The 20,568-nt window shown below is 42.7% G+C and overlaps 2 protein-coding genes across 3 annotated transcripts in view; one reads left to right on the forward strand and one right to left on the reverse strand.

The window, feature by feature from the left end:
• srrm3 (serine/arginine repetitive matrix 3) overlaps window positions 1-5,859 on the forward strand; it is a 100,899-nt gene extending 95,040 nt beyond the window's left edge. The window contains exons 12-14 of one of the 2 annotated variants that reach the window (XM_011483759.3): window positions 1,542-1,787; window positions 1,865-1,990; window positions 4,216-5,859. In XM_011483759.3, the coding sequence (XP_011482061.2) occupies window positions 1,542-1,787; window positions 1,865-1,990; window positions 4,216-4,447 (604 nt within the window). In that variant the 3' untranslated portion in view covers window positions 4,448-5,859. Of the gene's footprint in view, window positions 1-1,541; window positions 1,788-1,864; window positions 1,991-3,047 lie in introns of both variants that reach the window. The other variant, XM_020709052.2, reaches the window with a different exon arrangement.
• A 5,878-nt stretch (window positions 5,860-11,737) lies between these two features.
• The window catches only part of LOC101156793 (14-3-3 protein gamma-2), a 20,394-nt gene continuing 11,563 nt past the window's right edge, over window positions 11,738-20,568 (reverse strand). The window contains exon 3 of the mRNA XM_023962792.1: window positions 11,738-11,804. Within this exon, the coding sequence (XP_023818560.1) occupies window positions 11,738-11,804 (67 nt within the window). The remainder of the gene's footprint in view (window positions 11,805-20,568) is intronic.

A 20,568-nucleotide genomic window follows, 5' to 3' on the forward strand; every position in this document is an offset into this window, starting at 1 on the left:
TTTTATTTTTCAGAACACGTCAATAGTTACAGATAAAAAAATCAGATTAACGCAATTTGAAAAAACACACTAACCTATCTGTGATTAATTAATCACAATTGACTCGATAATACGAAACCCCTAACATATAGGCATATAATTACACATATAGATTATTATACACATAGAAACATGCACACATGGAGACATCTGACACTCATTTGTCATGTATAAACACTCATTTGATTCCATTTAAATCTTAATCCCCAACACAACCAAGTACCTCCCCACACCATTCAGATTTATATTCACAAATATGTACAGATTTGTCACAGTTTATGTGTGTGTTTTTATATGTACAGTTCAATTTGTGCATTCATTATGAAAACAGTTGATATCTGATATCAAGGAAGGATCATTTTATAACTAAATCTGTGAGTAAGAAATTGCAGTTGAAGAGTTTATAAAGCTATTGTCAGAGTCAGTAAAATGATTCCCTTTCTGGAAAATTGCAGACATGATTGTCTTTACACTGTAAAGCCTTAATCTGAGACACTCAGCTTTCTCACTGAGTGTTGAATGGAGCTGCTGCAGCTCTCTTTGACAGTTTTCCAGCTGAACAGACACTCAGTCAGGAAAATTGTTTTCATTTGTGTCTGTCATGGTTGAGATTCACGCAGCCAACCTCCGTGTTTGGGTACTTGTCATTTCTCTGCTTGATTTCTTCAGAGCTCCTCCAACAGAGCTGCTAGGCTCCAGAATCAAGCTTCTCCAGAAGATTTGCTGCCGCACGCCTTATTGTTGCATCAGCTAAAAAGAGGACACGTCAAACCAATTTTAAAGATGTCTGTGTTTTTAAAACATCCTCTTCTGCTGCTTTCTATGCAAAAATCAAATTTATGACTTATTAGGATAATAATATCCCCGAATGCCAGCTCAGTGGCCTTGTGATGGAGTTTCCACCCTTGAGACTGGAAGGTTGTGAGTTCACATCCAGGCCTTTTCATACCAAAGACTAAAAATGGGACCCAATGCATCCCTGCTTGACACTCAGGATCAAGGAGTTGAATTGGGGGGAAAAAAATCACCAAATGGCTCCAGAGCACGGCGGTGTCTGCAGCTCATCGCTCCCCCAGGGGGCTTTAAATGAAAAAAATGGAGATTTATTTAGGGATTTTTTTTATGTTTATAGTGTGTGTTTGAGTTGAAATAAAGGTTGATTTTTTTTATTCTGTGTTTATCTGCTGGAAACAACAGCAATGCTAATTAAAGCTCAAATTTCTCAACTTTTAACCAGCATTTGAATGCAGCATGAGTTTGTTGCTGTTTGCAGTTTACACATAATCCCATAAATCTCTCACCATTCATGACATCTTTCTGAGTCATCCTTGAAAACTCTTTATGCCAAATAAAAACATTTGAGCAGTTTAGGTGTTTTTTACACCTGTTCTATACATGCGCACATTGTTTCACTATCTGCTCTTAGATTGCTGCAGGAACAGTTTTAAGTGTGTCTACTGAGGTATATTTACTATCATATTTGCCCATTTCCTGTAATCCAGGACAAAAGGCCACTCCTCCAAGCGCCGCCATCGCTCTGGTCGGGCTCAGGCACACCACAGAAGTCCATCGGCCTCTCCAGGGCGGCGCTCCCACGTGTCAGGTCGGAAGAGCAGGGAGTCCCAGAGCAAAGTAAACCTGCGCCAGCGCAGCAGCTCCTGGAGCAGCGGCCGCTCGTCCTCTCGCTCCGCCTCCAAAGACTGTGGCCCCAGCAAGGTCAGGTCCCCGCACCGACAGATGAACTCCAGGTGAGACCTCACCTTCCTTCTCCTTCGTCGTCCTCGCTTTAGACTCAGCACCTCCTAAGAATTTCTCCATCATGCAGGGAGAGGGACAGCGCCAATCGCTCTGATGCTGAAAGCAGAGCTCGTCGCCGCTCACGCAGCTACTCTCCCATCAGGAAGAGAAGAAGAGATTCACCCAGCTTCATGGAGGCGCGAAGGATTACCAGGTGATTGGAAAATGTTGTGTTATGTCCTGCAGCCCTGCTCTCACGCGGAGACTGAAGTCATTCTGCTGCTGCAAAACAAAAACAAGAAAAAGAAAAAGAGAAGCTGTGGAGGAGCTCCTGCTGCAACCTGTTCAGTCCTTGAGAGGAGTCAAATCAAACAGCTGTGGGCACAAATGGAAGCAGTCTTTGGAAACTCAGTCAAACAAACTGCTTCATACATTTGAATCAGTTCATCGAACACACAGAATGACTGCAATACAGAGGCTGAACAAATGAGAGTTATCTACAAGCCTTCATTAATCTGCTGGCGCGGTTAACTGCCATCAGCAGAGATGAGATTCAGAGAGTAGGAGTTAAGTGAAACACATTGTTTCATGTATGATTTTTGCTCATGAATTGTCAACAGTCGTATCAAAATTACTCTGAAATGCCCAGAAACATGTCAAGGAAGAAATGTAAGCGTCTTTTAATTGTGATTATGCTGTTTTTAGCCCAAGTCAGAACCCCTTTGTTGTTTTCCATGACATAGTTACTGCAGAGCGGCAGGAGTTCGTTAGAAATTCGCCTCCGAGTTGTAAGTTGTGGCCGGGACTGATGGTGCAAAGCAACCCCACACCCCCTTACCTTCCAGGGAGCTTGTGGCCCACCCAGCAAATTTTCAACGTCACAAATAAGATCTCTTGTAAAATTGCAATTTGCATCTGATTCTGATGCAGAATCATTTGAACTGAGAAATACTGAGAAAGGCAATTTCAAGCTTAATTTTCTAAATACATGTCCTCCGTCATCAGGAAAATGCCACTAGAACATATTAAAAACGCTAAACACAATCGTCATGGGTGAAGGTCTTCAAAGGAGAAAACGCTTTCACATTTTCTTAACAATCTTTTACTATTTTAAACTATTTGTTTTTCTCTCTTTTCCCACAAAAGCCTCTTGTTGAAGTCAGAAAAAGGAGTGTCACTGCTTTTTAAGTGTTTTGGTTTCCTCCAACAAGTGTGTGTTCACAGACACAAGTCAAAGTGTGTGTACTTTTGTCTTTCTTTTCTAAATCCAGCTTTAAAGGTCCTCACTCCAAGACGATGGGATGCTGCTGAACTCTGCTGCTGCAGAGCCGTTACCTCGGTAACAGTTGAGCAGCAAGCTCTGCTCGCCTGACTCCTGGAGATTAGCTGAGCAGCACACCATCAACACCCCCTCTTGAGTAAACCTGCTCTCCACTTGTTTTTATTTTTAACCCTGTCCTCTCTGCACCTTCATATCGCCTCTGAAACTCACGTCAAGTCTGAAGCTCACAGTCTTTACCCTCTAATGTCAGAACCGAAGGACACAAGAGGGAAAGTGCTATCAAGGTTTAATGGAGTTATTACTCTCTTTATTGTAAAACCTGGGGAAGGCTATGAATTCATATAGCAGCCATAAAAAGGAGGCATCAAAATGAATCTGGAGAAAAGGCAATATCGTAAAGTTGTTTTTTTTTCTGTCTTGCACGAAAAAGAAAAAAAAATCATTAGGAAAACAAAAGTTTTGCTAATAACCATTAAAATTGTATTCTTGCCAAAGTTTGACTTTGTATACCATAGATATATTTCTTTCTAAATTTAAGAAACAGTTGAAGTTGATTTAAAATGTTATAACATTTGGGATTTTTTCCAGGTATTTAGACCCCAAAATAATCCTGGAGTGACTACAAGTGTAGGAATTTTAGATAGAATTAATTTTCTTACTTCATTAACCAGTTTTGTGCTGAATCAAAGGCATATTTTCTATAATTTGGAACATTTTGCTTGTTTTTAATGGTGTCAGTGAATAGAGTGACACCTTGATAGCATTTATTTGTCCCTCACTGTTCACTGTTGATGTCTGGGTGTTGGATTTCACTGAAAAGAGGTTTGTCTGAAAGCTAACTTGCTAATTACCTTACAGGAAGCACATCCAGGGTGGCTGCTAACACAGTAATCTAAGCTTTAGCTTTTACTAACACTGCAGGTTTTTGGGGGGGGTGCAAACGTGTGTGTGTGTGTGTGTGTGTGTGTGTGTGTGTGTGAGAGAGAGCATAAAGAGCTTTTTTTAACCCACACAGCTATTGTCTTTCAGAATCTGTTCTGATCATAAATCTAATGCTTCTATGATCTAATATCATTAATCAAACTCTTTCTGAAAGAGACTAACACGTCCAACTGCTTTTGTATGACACCCCTCCCCTTTCTCCATGCCCCGCCCAGCGCCCGGAAGCGTCCAATCCCATACTACCGCCCCAGCCCCTCATCAACCAGCTTCGACAGCAGTCCGTCGCGGTCCAGCCGCAGCTACAGCAGCTACAGCCACAGCAGAAGTCCCAGCCGCAGCCGCAGCTGGAGCCGGAGTCGCAGCCAGAGCCGGAGCTGGAGCCGCAGCCGCTCACGCAGCCATCACACCTACTACAGCCGCAGCAGCTACGACAGCCCGGGCTTTTGACTGCAACGCACGCACACACGAGGAACTCTGGCACTGAGCCGCAGTTCAGCTGCCACACTGCTGTCCAAACCCGGGGCCCATAACTCTTCCTCCCTGGACTCTCCTCGGCACAGAGCCTGGAACAAACGAACAGCACGTCGCTGTAAACTTGGTCGTCAGTTTCACATGGTCAAAAAAGTCAAAAAAGATTTCCACTGATCTAAAATGAATTGGCTGAGCCCAAAGAACAAATCCCACTCTGTCAGCACTTTTCCACCCATCTTCCTCGAGGCAACCAAAAACGATTTTATCAGCAACTGTATCCTTCACGAATATTTATACATATATAAATACCGCATATATATATATGTCCTTTGAAAAGGAGCTCTAAGATGACAAAAGGAAGAGAAAAAACACAGTTCAAGGGTTCTGTTCTCATCATGTGTCCATCCCCTCAAACACTTCCATGTCACAGATGCCCACCGATCAAGAGAAGTGAGAACAAAACAGGAACTTTTTTATGATTCCAACTTTCATGTATAGATATCTGTATAGATGTAAACTCCTTTGTGTTCTGGCTTTGTAAACTATGCATTGAATCCTCCACTCAGCTCCAGGAGCTTTGTTCAGCATGGTTCTTGGGGGGGCGGGGAGTGGATCCTCAGAGGATCAAGACTTTAGCTCTGATGGCCCTAGATCAAAGGATCCAGTTCACCTTTTTGGGTTTTTTTGTGTGGGTATGCATACCCACTCTGCAGATGAAACTCCTTAGGAAAACTGCAAACTGTCTTCATGCACCTCAGCTATTTATGAAATTTTATTTATGTATTTCATTATTTATTGGGTTATTTATTTATTAACTTATTGAATCAGGATTGATTATGCTTTGATGCTTTTTTTTGGCATGTCTGACACTGATGGGGGGGGGGGGGGGTCCTTTCAGGCAGAATGTGCTGCCTGTTAAATTCGTCCAAAGCGTCTCCCACATCCAGACTAGCATAAACTCTATCCATTGTGATGTATTCTTCGGGATGCTGTGGTGTTTGCCTGCAGCGAGGATGGACAGCTTAGCCTGGAGCATGACCGCACCTTTGTCCCTGAATCCATTATTTATTTGCAGCTTCTGCATTATTTAGACCCCTATCAGGAATCCTCACCCTTTTTCTGGTTGGAGAAGATATGTGTGATGGTATCGAGGCAGCAGTGGCGCCCATCTGCCAGCTGGCAATAGAATCAGGGATCAGCCGAAGTCTTCCTTTCTATCCGAGCGGTCTGGTTCATCTGTGGGCGCTGCATTGTGAACAGATGTAACTCAACTATGATACTCTGCAAACATCTTCATTTATTCCAAGTAATGCATCGCGCCTTTGGTTCAATTCATTCTTTGTATTGTACTATTTATTAAACCTGAAAATAAACAGAACTGGAAGATATTTAAGGTGCTCTGTTTGCTTTAATAATGTCACAAGAGGAATCAGATTAAGATCGTTGGTTTGAACCTTTTCAGTGTGTTATCAATGTCAACATTCTGTGGATAGAAAAAGCTGATTTTATCAGCAAGTCATTCCAGGTTCATCATTCAAACAGCCATGAACACGCAACGTGGCTTAACGGACGACCAGCACCGCCTGGTCATAGCGCCTTCATGTTGATAGTAGACAGCCAGATGTTGCAGGTGAACGTGTCTCAAAGTGTCATCAGCAGACTTGCATCCAGACACAGAACTACTGGCAGAGATTGAGACAGACCCAGGAGTGGAGCCCTGCCAGTGACAGACCACAACCATGACCAGACCCTAAGGACCTCTGACCTCAGACATGGTTTAGCTAACACCACACAGCTGCAGGCCTGTTTACCAGATGTGAGGGGTACTAGGGTTTACAGATAAACCATTCACAACTGACTCTACTGCTTTGAATTGAATGCCAGACGACCATTGAAGGTGACTCCACTGACACCAAGACCATGGGCCTCATTTATAAAACTTTGCGTAGGATTTGCGTCAGAAGTGGCGTACGGATGAAACAGAGGATGTGCGTACGCACAGAAATATTCGGAGTTATAAAACCGTGCGCACGCACATCCTACGCATCTTTCCCTTAATAAATCACAACCAATTCTAAATGCTGCGCAGCTTTTGCGGTCTCATGACACGCCTATAGTTGCCCATAAATAGTCCGCGAAACGCCCACAAATGAATATTCATTGATTGCGAAACCATGCCAAACACGGAGAGAAAATCAAAAAAACGTAACTTCACTCAATGTGAAGTAGAAGTTATCGTTGGCGAGGTGGAAAAGAGGAGAATAATGTTGTTTGGAGGGCACAGTGTATGCCAAAATGGCACGTGAGTGGCAGACGCTGTAAATGCTGTAGCCTCACAACCTCGGACCGTGGCCGAAATGAAAAAGAAGGAAATAAAAAAGAAAGAAGGAAATAAAAAAGAAAAGTCAAGGCCAGTAGCGGTTTTAGGCACGGGCCATACGGGCGATCGCCCGGGGCGGAAAAATTACGGAGGGGCGGCGCCAGCGGCTCAGCTCTTGTAAAATACTTTATGCACCACTATTGGTTTACTTATATCACAGAGTTTGTAACAGCCTGAAACCTGGCGGCGCCCCCGCCCCGCAGCTGCGCTCCCTCCTGTCTTTGAGAAGTAGACGCAAATGTGTGTGAGAAGGAGAAGGGAGGGGGCGCGGGGTGAAGAAGGAGAAGGGAGGGGGCGCGGGCTGAAGGGTGCAGGCTGAGAAGTGAGCACGGAGCGCAAAACGCATGCGCAAACCTGGCTGGATCTTCTTCCAGGGGGGCAACGGTCGCGGGCCGCGGCTCAGTGCTTGATGAAAAATAAAAATAAAAATTGCGCCGCCATGTAGCGAATTGGCGCCCCTGGGTGCAGCTGCACGCGCTCCTGCTGGAAATGTTTGACGAACGGGGGGGGGCTGCGGGTATAAAAAAGGTATAAAAAAAAAAAAATCAAGCTTTTTTGGTTATTTTTGTGTGAAATGCCCAAAAAAAAATGGGAAAACAAAAAAAAAATTCTTCACTTAGATGACAGTTGGTTTAGTCGACAGACTTGATACCTATGTCAGGACATTTATGCTAAATGCAAAAACATCTGAAATATGGAGAAAAAAGGTCAAAGCTGGTGCCCAATTTAGAAAGAAAAGAGAAGAAGAGGAGAAAAGAGACAAAGAAAAGGGTATTATCGCATAGCTAGATGCACGTTTTCTAAATTCGAATGCTACCTGCCCTCCAACAACAACAACGTTGCAGAGGAAAAATCTCTTGTTTGGTCTATCATGACCAAAACTGAAGTAGGCCCAAATATTGCAAATAACGTCCTTTTTAAGATATTTATTCTTAAATGTTTGCTCTGCCTTAACTTGTAACATTAGTTATGATTCGTGTGTCTGTCTGCTCTGCTGTAACACAACGTTTTTGTTGTGTTTTATTGTTGTATATTAGTTTATAATGTTAAATAAGCTGTGATGGTAGCATGCTGCTGCTGCTGCTGCTGCTGCTGCTGCTGCTGTTAGCTTTTCAAAACTCCAGTTGATCAAGTCATACCCGAGATCACCAATGTCTCAGAAGCAACTCACTAACCTGCTGTTGTTAGTATCAATCATTCAGGGGGGGAGCAGATTTCATATGATGACGTTATTGACAAGCTTGCATCAGGAAGGCCACAAAGGTTAGGTTTTAGTTAGTGTTTTCTGTTCTTAGTGCTGCAGTTACATTTATTCTAGTGTATTATTAGTGTGATTTGTAGTTTATAATATTTATTTCAGATTATTTGTGTTTATTAAATATTTCCCAACTGTATTTTCAGTTACAATAAATGGACAAAGTGACTCTATTGGGGGGGGGGGCAGAGGAGGGTTTCGCCCGGGGAGTAATTCAGGGTAGAACCGCCACTGGTCAAGGCAAAGAAAACGTCTAGCGCTGAACTCCCCCCCCCCCACACACACACACACACCCGTGTCTGCCACGGGTGTGGGTGGGGGGGGGGGGGGGGGAGGAGCTGACCCCTCCTGATGAGAGACTGGCGGCAATAATTGGGGAATCCCTTTTAAGTGGAGTGGTGACTGAGGCGCAGGGGGACACCGACGCGCCAGATGCACCGGGTGACACACCCCCAAAAGCCCGCAGAGGAAGTCGGAACCGGCTCATAAGCCACTCGTCCTCGTTTGCCAGCAAGTCTCCTTGCTGTCTAAAGATGCGTTCCCTCCGAATTCTTACATTTGCCACATCTTCTAAGAGCGCAAGATCAGCCATTGTGCGTCATTACGCATTGTGATGGGGCATTTTATTTCCATCCATTTAATTACATCTGACAAGCTACAGATGTCGGTAATAATCGACGTGGAAAAGGGATATTGATCAGCGCAAATGTAATTTCTTGTTGCTTTCTGAATGGTTGAGACATACGCCATACATTGTTTCATCAAAAATAAAACAAACTAAAGGCATATGCATGAATACCATAATTCCGTAGCTTATGAAGAAATGTTTTACTATGAAAACAACTTTCCCCAGTGGACAATTAATGCATCTCTCTCTATCTATCCATCTGTCTGTCTGATTGCTCCTATATCTGCTCCGCCAGACGGACACATTGACGGGAATGTCAGTTGTGTACATTATTTCGTTCTGTTAACTATATTATTTATATTATTTATGAGGATGAATTGCACAACATGCCAATATTGCAGAAAATATTTCACTTTTCTTTTTGCAAATATGTGTTCATTTGAATTTCTGTTGTAATTTTCGTTTGATTTTTTTATTTGTTTCACTGCTGATCGATCAAATGGGTGTTCGTGTAGGCTGTCAATTTTGAGACTTGCTTTGTGAAGTCGTCATGTAATTTCTGAGAGGCAGTATTGTCATTTTCACTTTCACGTGTTTCTTCCATCTGCCGACGGTGTCGCCGTTTCTCATTTCACCCGTTTTTGTGCGTACGCCTGGGTCAGAGCTTGCGTGAAGGACCGCACATTTTCCCGTCAAGTTTGCTTTTTATAAATCTCAACTATTGCGTAGAGAGTGGCGTACGCCTTCTTTTGTGCGTACGCAACGTTTATAAATGAGGCCCCTGGACAATGCAGCAATGGTCTACCGTCCTGTTCACTGATGAGTGTCCTACACAGAAATGTTGCTTGTCAGTGTTGCTGGAGAAGGCGAGGTGAGCGATACGATGAGGTCAACAGGGTTGGCTTTAGTGGAGGAGTTGCAGCAGTCTGGGCATGCATCACCAGTCAGAGCAAAACCAATTTGATTATTGAAGATGGTCCAGTCACTGCATGTTCTTAACATCGTAGAATCATCATCTTCCCCCAATTTCACCAGCACACCCCCCACTTTCTATTCATGGATGATAACGCTCCACCACATGGTGCCAGAATTGTCAGGAAGTAGGAGTGTCTCAAATGTTATGACCACCAATGACCTCTGACCTGAATCCCATAGAGCACGTCTGACACCAGCTGAAGCAAAGACTGGATGATCGGACCCCCAAGTGACCTGCAGAACTGCATGTAGAACTTGTGGAAGAGTGGAACGCCTCAGAGAAACATCATGAGGCTGGTGAGGAGCAGCAGACGTTGCTGTCTGGCTGTCATTGCAGAAAATGGTGGAAACAGCCTCTAGTAACATGTCAGTGTTTGTTATTTGTGGCTATCGTTAGGTCTTAATTAATTTTAATTAACATATTCCATGAAAATACAGACCAAATAAAACCCTAATGTAAAAAACTTCCCTAATTATAATCATTTGTATTTTGTGTTAGCTAACTGTAGAAAAACAGTTTCACACTAGATGGCAGTAGTAGTTCTTTTTTATGACAAAGGTTGACCAAAGGGACAGCCCATGGCTTTCTGTTCTAGATCCTAACTGCTACCAGAACAGTTTGTTGAGTTTTACTAAAGTTGGTCCTCATTCACTTTCAGACTCTTAAATTCGAAAACTTTCATTTGCTTCTGTGTTTTCATACGCTGATTCTCATTAACAATAAACAGGGAAAGTCTCAAATTTAAAACCTTTGAACTTGAAAATGTCAGCACACTTCCAGCTGAATAAATCGTTTAATTTCTAAACAACTCTGAAGTATTGAATACCTACCACTACTTTGGAAGCTTCCTTATGTGTATACTTATTACCCTTTTTGTTAGAATATAATTTTACATATCTTCTGTTTTAAAAATTTGCTTCTTTTCTTTGTCAGACAATCACATAGAAATGCCCCCTTAAAATACACATTTGTCGCCACAAATGAGTATTTTGTGGGTATTACAACTATTGTCATGTTTGCGTATTGTTTTTTCTTTTTTCATATTGTAAGTGAATTGTAATTTATCTCTTGTTGGGATCTTGTTAAGAGCAGGAGTTTTCTTTTTTTTTGTTGTTTTGCTTCAGGTGCTCTGGATTGAAGCAACATTGACTGGGGGCTTTGCTGGATTGGAAGAAAGAAAATTGTTGGCTTCTCAGGATTTGGGAATGAGGACTTAAATACACGGTGCCTTCACTGCCACATGGGTGGGTTTGGTCTGTAGTTGTAATGAACTCTTTGTGTGCACAAATGAGTATTTTGTCATTTAGCTCTGTTCATCTGTCTGCCATTTGGGGAGCCGGTTTAGCTCGTGCTGGTTTGCGGCGCCTTCCGTCCGTGAAACCAGGGTTTGACTCCGGGCTGCTCCCTGTTCCCTTCTCTACTTCTGTGCCGGTCCCAAGCCAGGTTGCTTTGAGAAGGTTGCGTCAGGAAGGACATCCAGCGTAAAACATTCCCAAGTTTACCATGCGACTCGTTCGCTGTGGCGACCCCTGATGGGAAAAGCCGAAAGAGAAACAACAACATCTGTCTGCCTTTTGAATGTAGTTCATTCTGTTTAATATGCTTGTAAATGTTCCTTGCTTTTTAGTTTCTTTTTAAATTATTGTGTATTGCAGTATTTTTTGTTAGTTACTTGAGAAATAGATAGGGCTTGGCCCGGTACCAACTGCCTCACAGAACGGTCCGAGGCCCAGCGGTTTGGAACAACTGCTCTAAAACATTCTGTTGCAGTAAATTTTAGATTGAAGAAAACAGATTCTACCATCACCAGCGCTGGACATTACAGCCTAAATCATGACTGACTGTAGAGGTTTCACACTGGACCTCCAGCAGCTTGGGTTCTGCTCCTCACCAGTCTTCCTCCAAACCCTTGGACTTTGATTCCCAAAGGAAAGACACACTTTACTTTCATCAGAAAACAGGAGCTTGGGCCACTGACCAACAGTCCAGTCCTTCTTCTCCTTGGTCCAGTAGAGACGTTTCCTTCATTAGTCCAGGCTCAGAAGTGTCTTGACCTGAGGAACCCGACAGTTGTAGCACATCTCCTGAATGCGTCTGGAATGGTGGTTTTGCAACCTGTTCCTCCACCTCATTCCACTCTTTCTGGATTTCTGCAGGTTCTTGAATTTTCTATTAATCTGCTGAAGCCATTGACTGTATAAGAGAGAACTGGACAGAGCGCATGCAATAACCTTCGTAGAAAGTGCCTTACTTCCAGCTCTAGCAAAATAAAGCCAGTTCGTTTGCCATTTTTCCACAAAACAGACCTTGGTATCTTGAAGCCAGACGACAGTGATTGGTCCAAGTGGCCTGAGATGACATTTCTATGGAAACTAATGCCACAAAACAGGAGTGAGCAAGTTTGAAGCTCACACCCGGTTCGGGAGAATCTGTCAATGAAACGTCCAAGGTAGGGGTCAGCAGGCATCACATGCTTTTACTGAGGTATCTGATTGGTCAGTTTGTAACTTGAATGACTTGCGATAAAGAAAAATTCTGAAAAAAATTCAAGAAGATGTTAACAAAAAGCAAGAATGGTTATTCTGACCAATAGAATGAGTGAGGGACTGCTGTTTCTTTCTCTATGGAAGTATATGGGTTTTTGGCTTTTTGTAACCAGCACAAAGTATCTCGCAGTCCAGTTTCTATATGTAGTCAATGGCTGAAGTCGTCTCTTCTGCTGGTCCATCCTCTCCTGCCACATTCTGCCCTTCCATTAGACTCTGTGGATCTGCTTGGACACAGCGCTCTGGGAACAACTACTCTCCTTAGCTAGGAACATTTGTATCTTACCCAGACCATTGAGGGGATCAGTGATGGTCTTCTGGCTGATTATCAAGTCTGAAGTCTTCCCCATAATTAACCATACTGATACAATTTAAAGACCTGTTCAGGTGCTTTAGTTTAGTAGATGATTAAGTCAATTTAAAACCTTCATGCCAGGTGTTTCAACAAAACAAGAATTATTGACAGAAGTAGATTATGTAGTGTTTTTTTTTTTTTGAGATCATGACATAATTATTTATTGCTTTCATGCACAGTGATGGACCTATATAAGACATAAGACAATAAAAAGAAGACTGTCTGTTAGGGGTCTTAAAGAAGAAACTAAAGATTAAATCCTCAGTCTGCTGCCGCCTTAGGGTACATTTTGCTGTTTAAAAGTCTGATGTGAGCTCTGGAACTCCTCCCATTTCTGATACAAAAAGAAACAAAACATTTGTTTGTAATTCCTCTGTTCAGAAAGGTCAGTCCCTTGGAACAAAAATCCTCCTGCCTTTAAAGTCCCCCTCCAATGAAAATCACATTCAGTGAGTTTTTACATTTGTGTGGCATTTTTCTTATGAAGGAGAACAAATCATTTCTGTATTTGTGAGTTTTTCTCCTTTTAAATTGCTGTCAATCAATCTGTCACAAAGATGTTTGGTTTGGCTTACTGAATCTGCTCCGTCCGGCGTGCACAAGCGCAGGTGTGGAATAATAGAAGATGGCACATTGCTGCATTCCCTGCATATATTTTAAGTGCATCCAAGGCTTGATTTTGTTGTTGGCCAAACGTATTTAACCCTTGTGTTATCCTATGACCCAACCTTTACATTGACGTATTATCCCTACCATGACAAAGGTGGATAAAGGTGAAGAGGATTTCATGTGATCCACGGACACCAGTGAAGATCACATATCAAGGACCTCGCCTGTGGAACAGCCTCCCAGAGAGCCTCAGGGCCGCAGAGACTGTTCATGTTTTTAAAGGAAGGCTTAAGACCTACCTTTTTAATTTAGCTTTTAGTTGAATTTTAGGATTTATTTATTTATTTATTTATTTATTTATTTATTTATTTATTTATTTATTTATTTATTTATTTATTTTAACTAGTTTTATATGTGTATGTAAATACATTTATTTATTTATTTATTCTATTAATTTTTAAGTTGCTCTTACTATTTCATATGCCTATTAAGGTTTATGTAATTAGGGCCCGAGCACGGAGTGCAAGGACCCTATTGTAATTCGAATGTTTATTATTAGGGCCCGAGCACGGAGTGCAAGGACCCTATTGTAATTCGAATGTTTATTATTAGGGCCCGAGCACGGAGTGCAAGGACCCTATTGTATCTGTAAGAGTTATTAGGGCCCGAGCACGGAGTGCAAGGACCCTATTGTATCTGTTAGGTTTATTATTAGGGCCCGAGCACGGAGTGCAAGGACCCTATTGTATCTGTTAGGTTTATTAGGGCCCGAGCACGGAGTGCAAGGACCCTATTGTATCTGTTAGGTTTATTATTATTATTATTTTTCTTCTGCCGGAAGAATCGCATTTTTGAGGCCTTTAACATACCCCAAAACTAGCCAAATTTGGCACACACATCAGGAGTCGCGAAAAATTTCGTATTTCATGGGAAATTGGCATGGGTGCGCAAAAATGGCTCGACAGCGCCACCTACAGTGACTTTTGTCCCGACGCCCCGCATACGCTTTAACGTACAAGCTTGATTTTTACAGGGCATGTTCTTCAGATGGAGACCTACAAAAAAGTCTGAAAGGACCCACCTGTCACTCGCACAGGAAGTCTGATATATTGAGGTCAATATGTCATTTTTGCTCTATTTTGGACATTTGCAGGCCTCCTTCTAGAACGAACTCCTCCTAGAGATTTGTGAATAATGACTCCAAACTTTGGTTTTGTAAACTATACACATGTCCGATGTTAAATTGCAAAGCTTTTAAGTTTTTACAGAAGTTTGTGGCCGTGGCGGCGCGTAGAAATTTGACGTTGTTTCGAAAACACGCCATGAAAAGAAAAATGGCCATAACTCAGCCATGCATATTCCAATCTGATCCAAAATTGATATGCATGATTGTAGTCTGACTCTGAACACATCTGCAGTGAAAGAATCCGGAAAAAGTGTAGCGCCACCTGCTGGCAAGATGAAATGACATGTTTTACTTGGAGCATCACTGCTCTGAGTAGGATGAGCCGACACACCTGAAAATGACATCCACCTGTTGAAAAGCCATTGAAGTTTACTCTGACAAAAAACCATAACTTTCAATGCGGGGGTGTGGTCGTGACAGAGCGGCAAAGTTGGGCATCTCGCCATGCGCACAAAAGTTGCTCTCACGTGCACATTCCTTGTCCAATCTCACTGAAATTCAATGGTTATGATGAAGCTTCTATTCTGAACCCATGGATATGACAATCTTGGACGAGCTCTATAGCGCCACCTAGTTATTGCATTGGGCACATTCTGCCCTGTATTTTCTCTTTGCTTTGTCCGATGTGCATGAAATTAAAACTGGAGATACTCAGAAGGGTCCTCTCTCATAATCTGAAGTTTCATGGGTGTACACCTGACGGTGCCTGCGTAACAGGAAGTGGTCGATTATGTGCACCCAAATAATAGAAATTTATTATAAATCAGCCGTTTGTCTCAGGAAGCTGAGATTTCAGAATTAGATGCCTTTAATAACCTCCAGCTTTGATATGTAACACAATAGGGTCTATGAGAAACTTCATACCTCTTTTTTTCCTATGCAATTTTGGACTGAAAAAAGATTTTTAGCATAAATTCTGTTTAGGTTATCAGCACCAAAGACTACACTTTAATAGGCATTTATGTGCTACTGCTTCCTAATTTTTTTCAGAATGATTGAAGTTACAGGTGACATCTTAGAGAGCATTACATCCAAAAAGGTCCGAAAACGTCTTTTTAGGCAAAACTACAAACACCTATTTTTTTTCATAACTTAATCATCATATATCAACACCATTTATTTTTTTAAATGTAGGGATCTGTGTTTGCTGCCTTCCATATTTTTTTCAGAAGTCCAGGTGAAACAGATGATTTTAAAAAAATCCTGATTCATCCCAAAACCTGTGCTTTTTCCGTCTGGACTCCAAACAAGTGTGTTTTAAAATTACTTATGCTTCAATTATCCACACCAAGTTTCACACGCATATAGCTGAACATGTCTAAATGCTTCTTGAATATTCTTTACAGATATAAAATGAACTGGTCAACTGTAGGATGTCATTTCCTCTTACATGCTTCAGTCTTTTCCTCATGCTGCAGCCTGCTCCTCAATCTGACCTGTTGCTGGAGTCAAATTTCACCCCCCCCCCCACACACACACACACCAGCTGCCTGTTCATATGCTAACTAACCCAGAGGTGAGGTGACAAGAGTTTAGACACAAGAGGGAGGGCAGACTGCTTTTTCATTTGTTTTGTATGTCTTTCATAGATTTTTATGAATAATCATTGCTTTTCTAGTCATGTAAAATGCAATTAACTTAATATTTTATCTTTTTTTTTTTACAAACAAAACATATGAATGTGCTCCAAAACAAAACCCAACTCTCAGTACAGTTCTACAGATGTAACATAAGACTTAGACAGTAAATGTCTCTTTTATCCTTTTTTAATCAATGCTGCAACTTCTTTTCCTTAATATAAATCCAATGAAATTAAACTACAAAACCAAAAAACACAACGTATAGCAAATTTCTCTAAATAAATTATGTGTATATACAATATGTAGCACTTTTAAACAAAATAATAACAAATCCTTCCAATACAAGCACAGAAAAATGGAACACAAAATTTAAAACCCAAATTTGAAATAGCAATTTTAAAAAGATAATTTTTTCAGCCTGCTAAAAGTGCACAATTGTAAAAGCTCTTTTATATAGACAACTGTTTGGTTGCTTAGAGCTCTAAATATAAAAACAATGCCTTTATGGACGTGGCACGGATGGCACGGATGTTCAGCAGGGTAAACCCCAGGAAAGCGGCGGGACCTGATGGAGTTCCCGGAAAGGTTCTGCGGGCCTGCGCCGATCAACTCTCCCAGGTCTTCACAAAAATCTTCAACCTGTCGCTAGCTCAGGCTTTCATCCCTGCTTGCCTGAAGTCATCCACTATCATCCCGATACCCAAAAAGTCCTCATCCACAGCCTTCCTCACGGACTTCCGCCCAGTTGCACTCACTGCTGTCATCACAAAGTGTCTGGAGCGGCTGCTCCTGGGACACATCAAAGACTCCCTCCCTCCAATCTTCGTCCCCCACCAGTTTGCTTACAAAGCAAACAGATCAACGGATGATGCCATTTCCATCACCCTCCACACTGCGCTGAGCCACCTGGAACACAGAGACACCTACGCCAGGATGCTCTTTGTGGACTATAGCTCAGCCTTTAACACAATCATTCCTGACATTCTGGTCAACAAACTGTCTGAACTAGGACTCCACCCACTCACCTGCTCGTGGATCAAGGACTTCCTGACAAACAGACCACAGACAGTCAAACTTGACCCCCACCTCTCCTCCACCCAGACGCTGAGCACAGGCTCCACACAGGGATGTGTGCTGAGTCCTCTGCTGTACACACTGTACACAGCAGACTGCAGACCAGCCCACACCAGCAACACCGTGGTGAAGTTTGCAGACGACACTACTGTGGTGGGGCTGATCTCTGGGGACGACGAGACGGCCTACAGAGACGAAGTCCTGAAACTCTCAAGGTGGTGTCAGGCTAATAACCTCATCCTGAACACCACCAAGACCAAGGAGATCATCCTGGACTTCAGAAAAAACAGAACAGATCCACCCCCACTCTACATCGATGGAAACTGTGTGGAGAGGGTCCACAGCTTCACCCTCCTGGGCACCACCATCTCTGCTGACCTCACATGGTCTAACAACACCATGACTGTCATCAGGAAGGCCCAGCAACGCCTGCACTTCCTGAGAAAACTTAGGAGGAACGACGTCAGCCAGGAGCTGCTGGTAACGTTCTACCGCTCAACCATTGAGAGCATTCTGTCCTATGGCATCACAGTGTGGTTTTCCCACTGCAGTGAAGCAGAACGGCAGAGTCTCCAGAGAATGGTAAAGACAGCGCAGAGGATCATCGGCTGCCCCCTCCCCTCACTGAAGGACATTTACCAGTCTCGCTGCCTCAGCAGAGTGACTAGCATCACCACTAACTCCACCCATTCTGCTTTCCCTCTGTTTGAACTGCTGCCCTCTGGAAGGAGGTACAGGTCCATCAGAACCAGGACAAACAGACTAAGAAACAGCTTTTTTCCACAGGCAATTATCATACGGAATGCACATACGTCCACCAACCACACCTCACTCTAATTTTACTACAATGCGTGCAATATCCTGACTGTCTAACCGGGTCACTGTGCAATAACTTGATATTTATTAAGCTGTGCTCACAGCAACTCATGTAATTCCATTCTATTTTATTCACAAATATTTAATATTTAACAGTTTCTGTCCATATTGTTCATTTTTTGTTAAGAGTTGTAAATACAGTATTTCTTTTTCTATTCTATTTTTATTTTATGTAACTCCTTCACTCCAAGGCTGCTGCAATTTCATTGTATCCCCATGTACAATGACAATAAACGATTCTGATTCTGATTTTATCACTTAGACACAGATGGAGAACCATATCAACTGGATTGGTAACAGCAACAACCACCGACCAAGCCGGCAAGCCCTGGCAGAAAAGATCCCCACAAGAAACACTGCAGGCTGTTCCATAAAAAATATAGTTTTACCATTGCCTTGCAGATCACAGTTGAAGTGGTTTAGTTTTCCTAAAAAAATTCAGAATGATTGAAGTTACAGGTGAACTTTTAGACAACATTTGATCCAAAAAGGTCCGAAAACGTCTTTTTAGGCAAAACTGCAAACACCTATTTTTTTGCATAACTTATCTTTCAAATATCAGCACAAAAAAATTAAAAACGGTAGGGATCTGTGTTTGCTGCTTTCCATATTTTGTTTCAGACTTAAAAGTGTAACAGATGATTTATAAAAAATCCTTTTTCATCCAAAAACCTGTGTTAAATCTGTCTAGACTCCAAACAAACATTTTTTTATGGTAACATATGTTTCAACAATCGACACCAATTTTCACAGACCTATAGCTGAACATGTCCCATAGCTCCCTGAATATTTTCATAGATATAAAATGAACTGGTCATTCTAACATCTGGCATTCTAACATCTAACATCTTACATGTCAAAGCCTCTCTCAGCCTGGCTCTGCTGAAGGAGTCGTGTTACAACCCCGCCCCCTCCTGCTGGGACCCCTGCTATGTAAATTAGCAAGCAGTGAACAGAGAGATGAGGAGTAAGAATGGCCATTACTCAGGCATGCATAATCCAAAGACAGCCAGTTAAACACTGAAAGACATATTTTTTCGGTATGTCTTTCATACATCTTTAGTATTAAAAACTCTCCAAGATGAATGTGCCTGACTCCACCTGCAGGTGGATCACAGACTTCCTGACGGACAGACAGCAGTATGTGAGGCTGGGGAAGCTCGTCTCAGATACTCGGACCACAAGCACCCGATCCCCCCAGGGCTGTGTCCTTTCACCCCTGTTACTCTCCCTGTACACAAACAGCTGCACAGCTGGTCACCTGTCTGTCAAACTCCTGAAGTTTGCTGACGACACCACACTCATCGGCCTCATCTCTGACGGAGATGAGTCGGCCTACAGGAGTGAAATAGCCAGGCTGGTGTCATAGTGCAGCGCTAACAACCTGGAGCTTAATGCTCTGAAGACAGTGGAGATGACAGTGGACTTCAGGAAGGCCCCAGCCCCCCTCCCCCCTGTCATCCTCTGTGACTCCCCGGTGACCTCTGTGGAGTCCTTCTGCTTCCTGGGAACCATCATCAGCCAGGACCTCAAGTGGGAGCAGAACATCAGCTCCATCACTAAGAAGGTCCAGCAGAGGATGTACTTCCTGAGGCAGCTGAAGAAGTTTCACCTCCCTGAAAAGATGCTGGTAGACTTTTACACCGCCATCATCGAATCCACCCTCACGTCCTCCATCACAGTCTGGTTCGCTGCGGCCACGGCCAGAGACAAGGCCAAGCTGCAACGCGTCATCCACACAGGAAGTCTGATATTTTGATGACAATATGTCATTTTTGCTGTATTTTGGTCATTCGCAGGCCTCGCTCTAGAACGAACTCCTCCTAGAGATTTGAGAGTAATGACTCCAAACTTTGGTATTGTAAACTAGACACATGTCCGATGTTAAATTGCAAAGCTTTTAAGTTTTTATGGATGTTTGTGACCATGGCGGCGCGTCAAAATTGGAGGTCGTTTCGAAAACACGCCATGAAAAGAAAAATGGCCATTACTCAGCCATGCATAATCCAATCTGATCCAAAATTGATATGCATGATTGTAGTCTGACTCTGAACACATCTGCAGTGAAAAAATCTGGAAAAAGTGTAGCGCCACCTGCTGGCAAGAGGAAATGACATGTTTTACTTGGAGCATCACTACTCCGAGTAGGATGAGCCGACACACCTGAAAATGACGTCCACCTGTTGAAAAGCCATTGAAGTTTACTCTGACAAAAAACCATAACTTTCAATGCGGGGGTGTGGTCGTGACAGAGCGGCAAAGTTGGGCATCTCGCTATGCACACAAAAGTTGCTCTCACGTGCACATTCCTTGTCCAATCTCACTGAAATTCAATGGATATGATGAAGCTTCTATTCTGAACCCATGGATATGACAATCTTGGACGAGCTCTATAGCGCCACCTAGTTATTGCATTGGGCACATTCTGCCCTGTATTTTCTCTTTGCTTTGTCCGATGTGCATGAAATTAAAACTGGAGATACTCAGAAGGGTCCTCTCTCATCATGTAAAGTTTCATGGGTGTACACCTGACGGTGCCTGCGTAACAGGAAGGGGTCGATTATGTGCACCCAAATAATAGAAATTTATTATAAATCAGCCGTTTGTCTCAGGAAGCTGAGATTTCAGAATT

Source organism: Oryzias latipes, chromosome 14 (assembly GCF_002234675.1).
Source record: "Oryzias latipes chromosome 14, ASM223467v1".
Taxonomy (NCBI): domain Eukaryota; kingdom Metazoa; phylum Chordata; class Actinopteri; order Beloniformes; family Adrianichthyidae; genus Oryzias; species Oryzias latipes.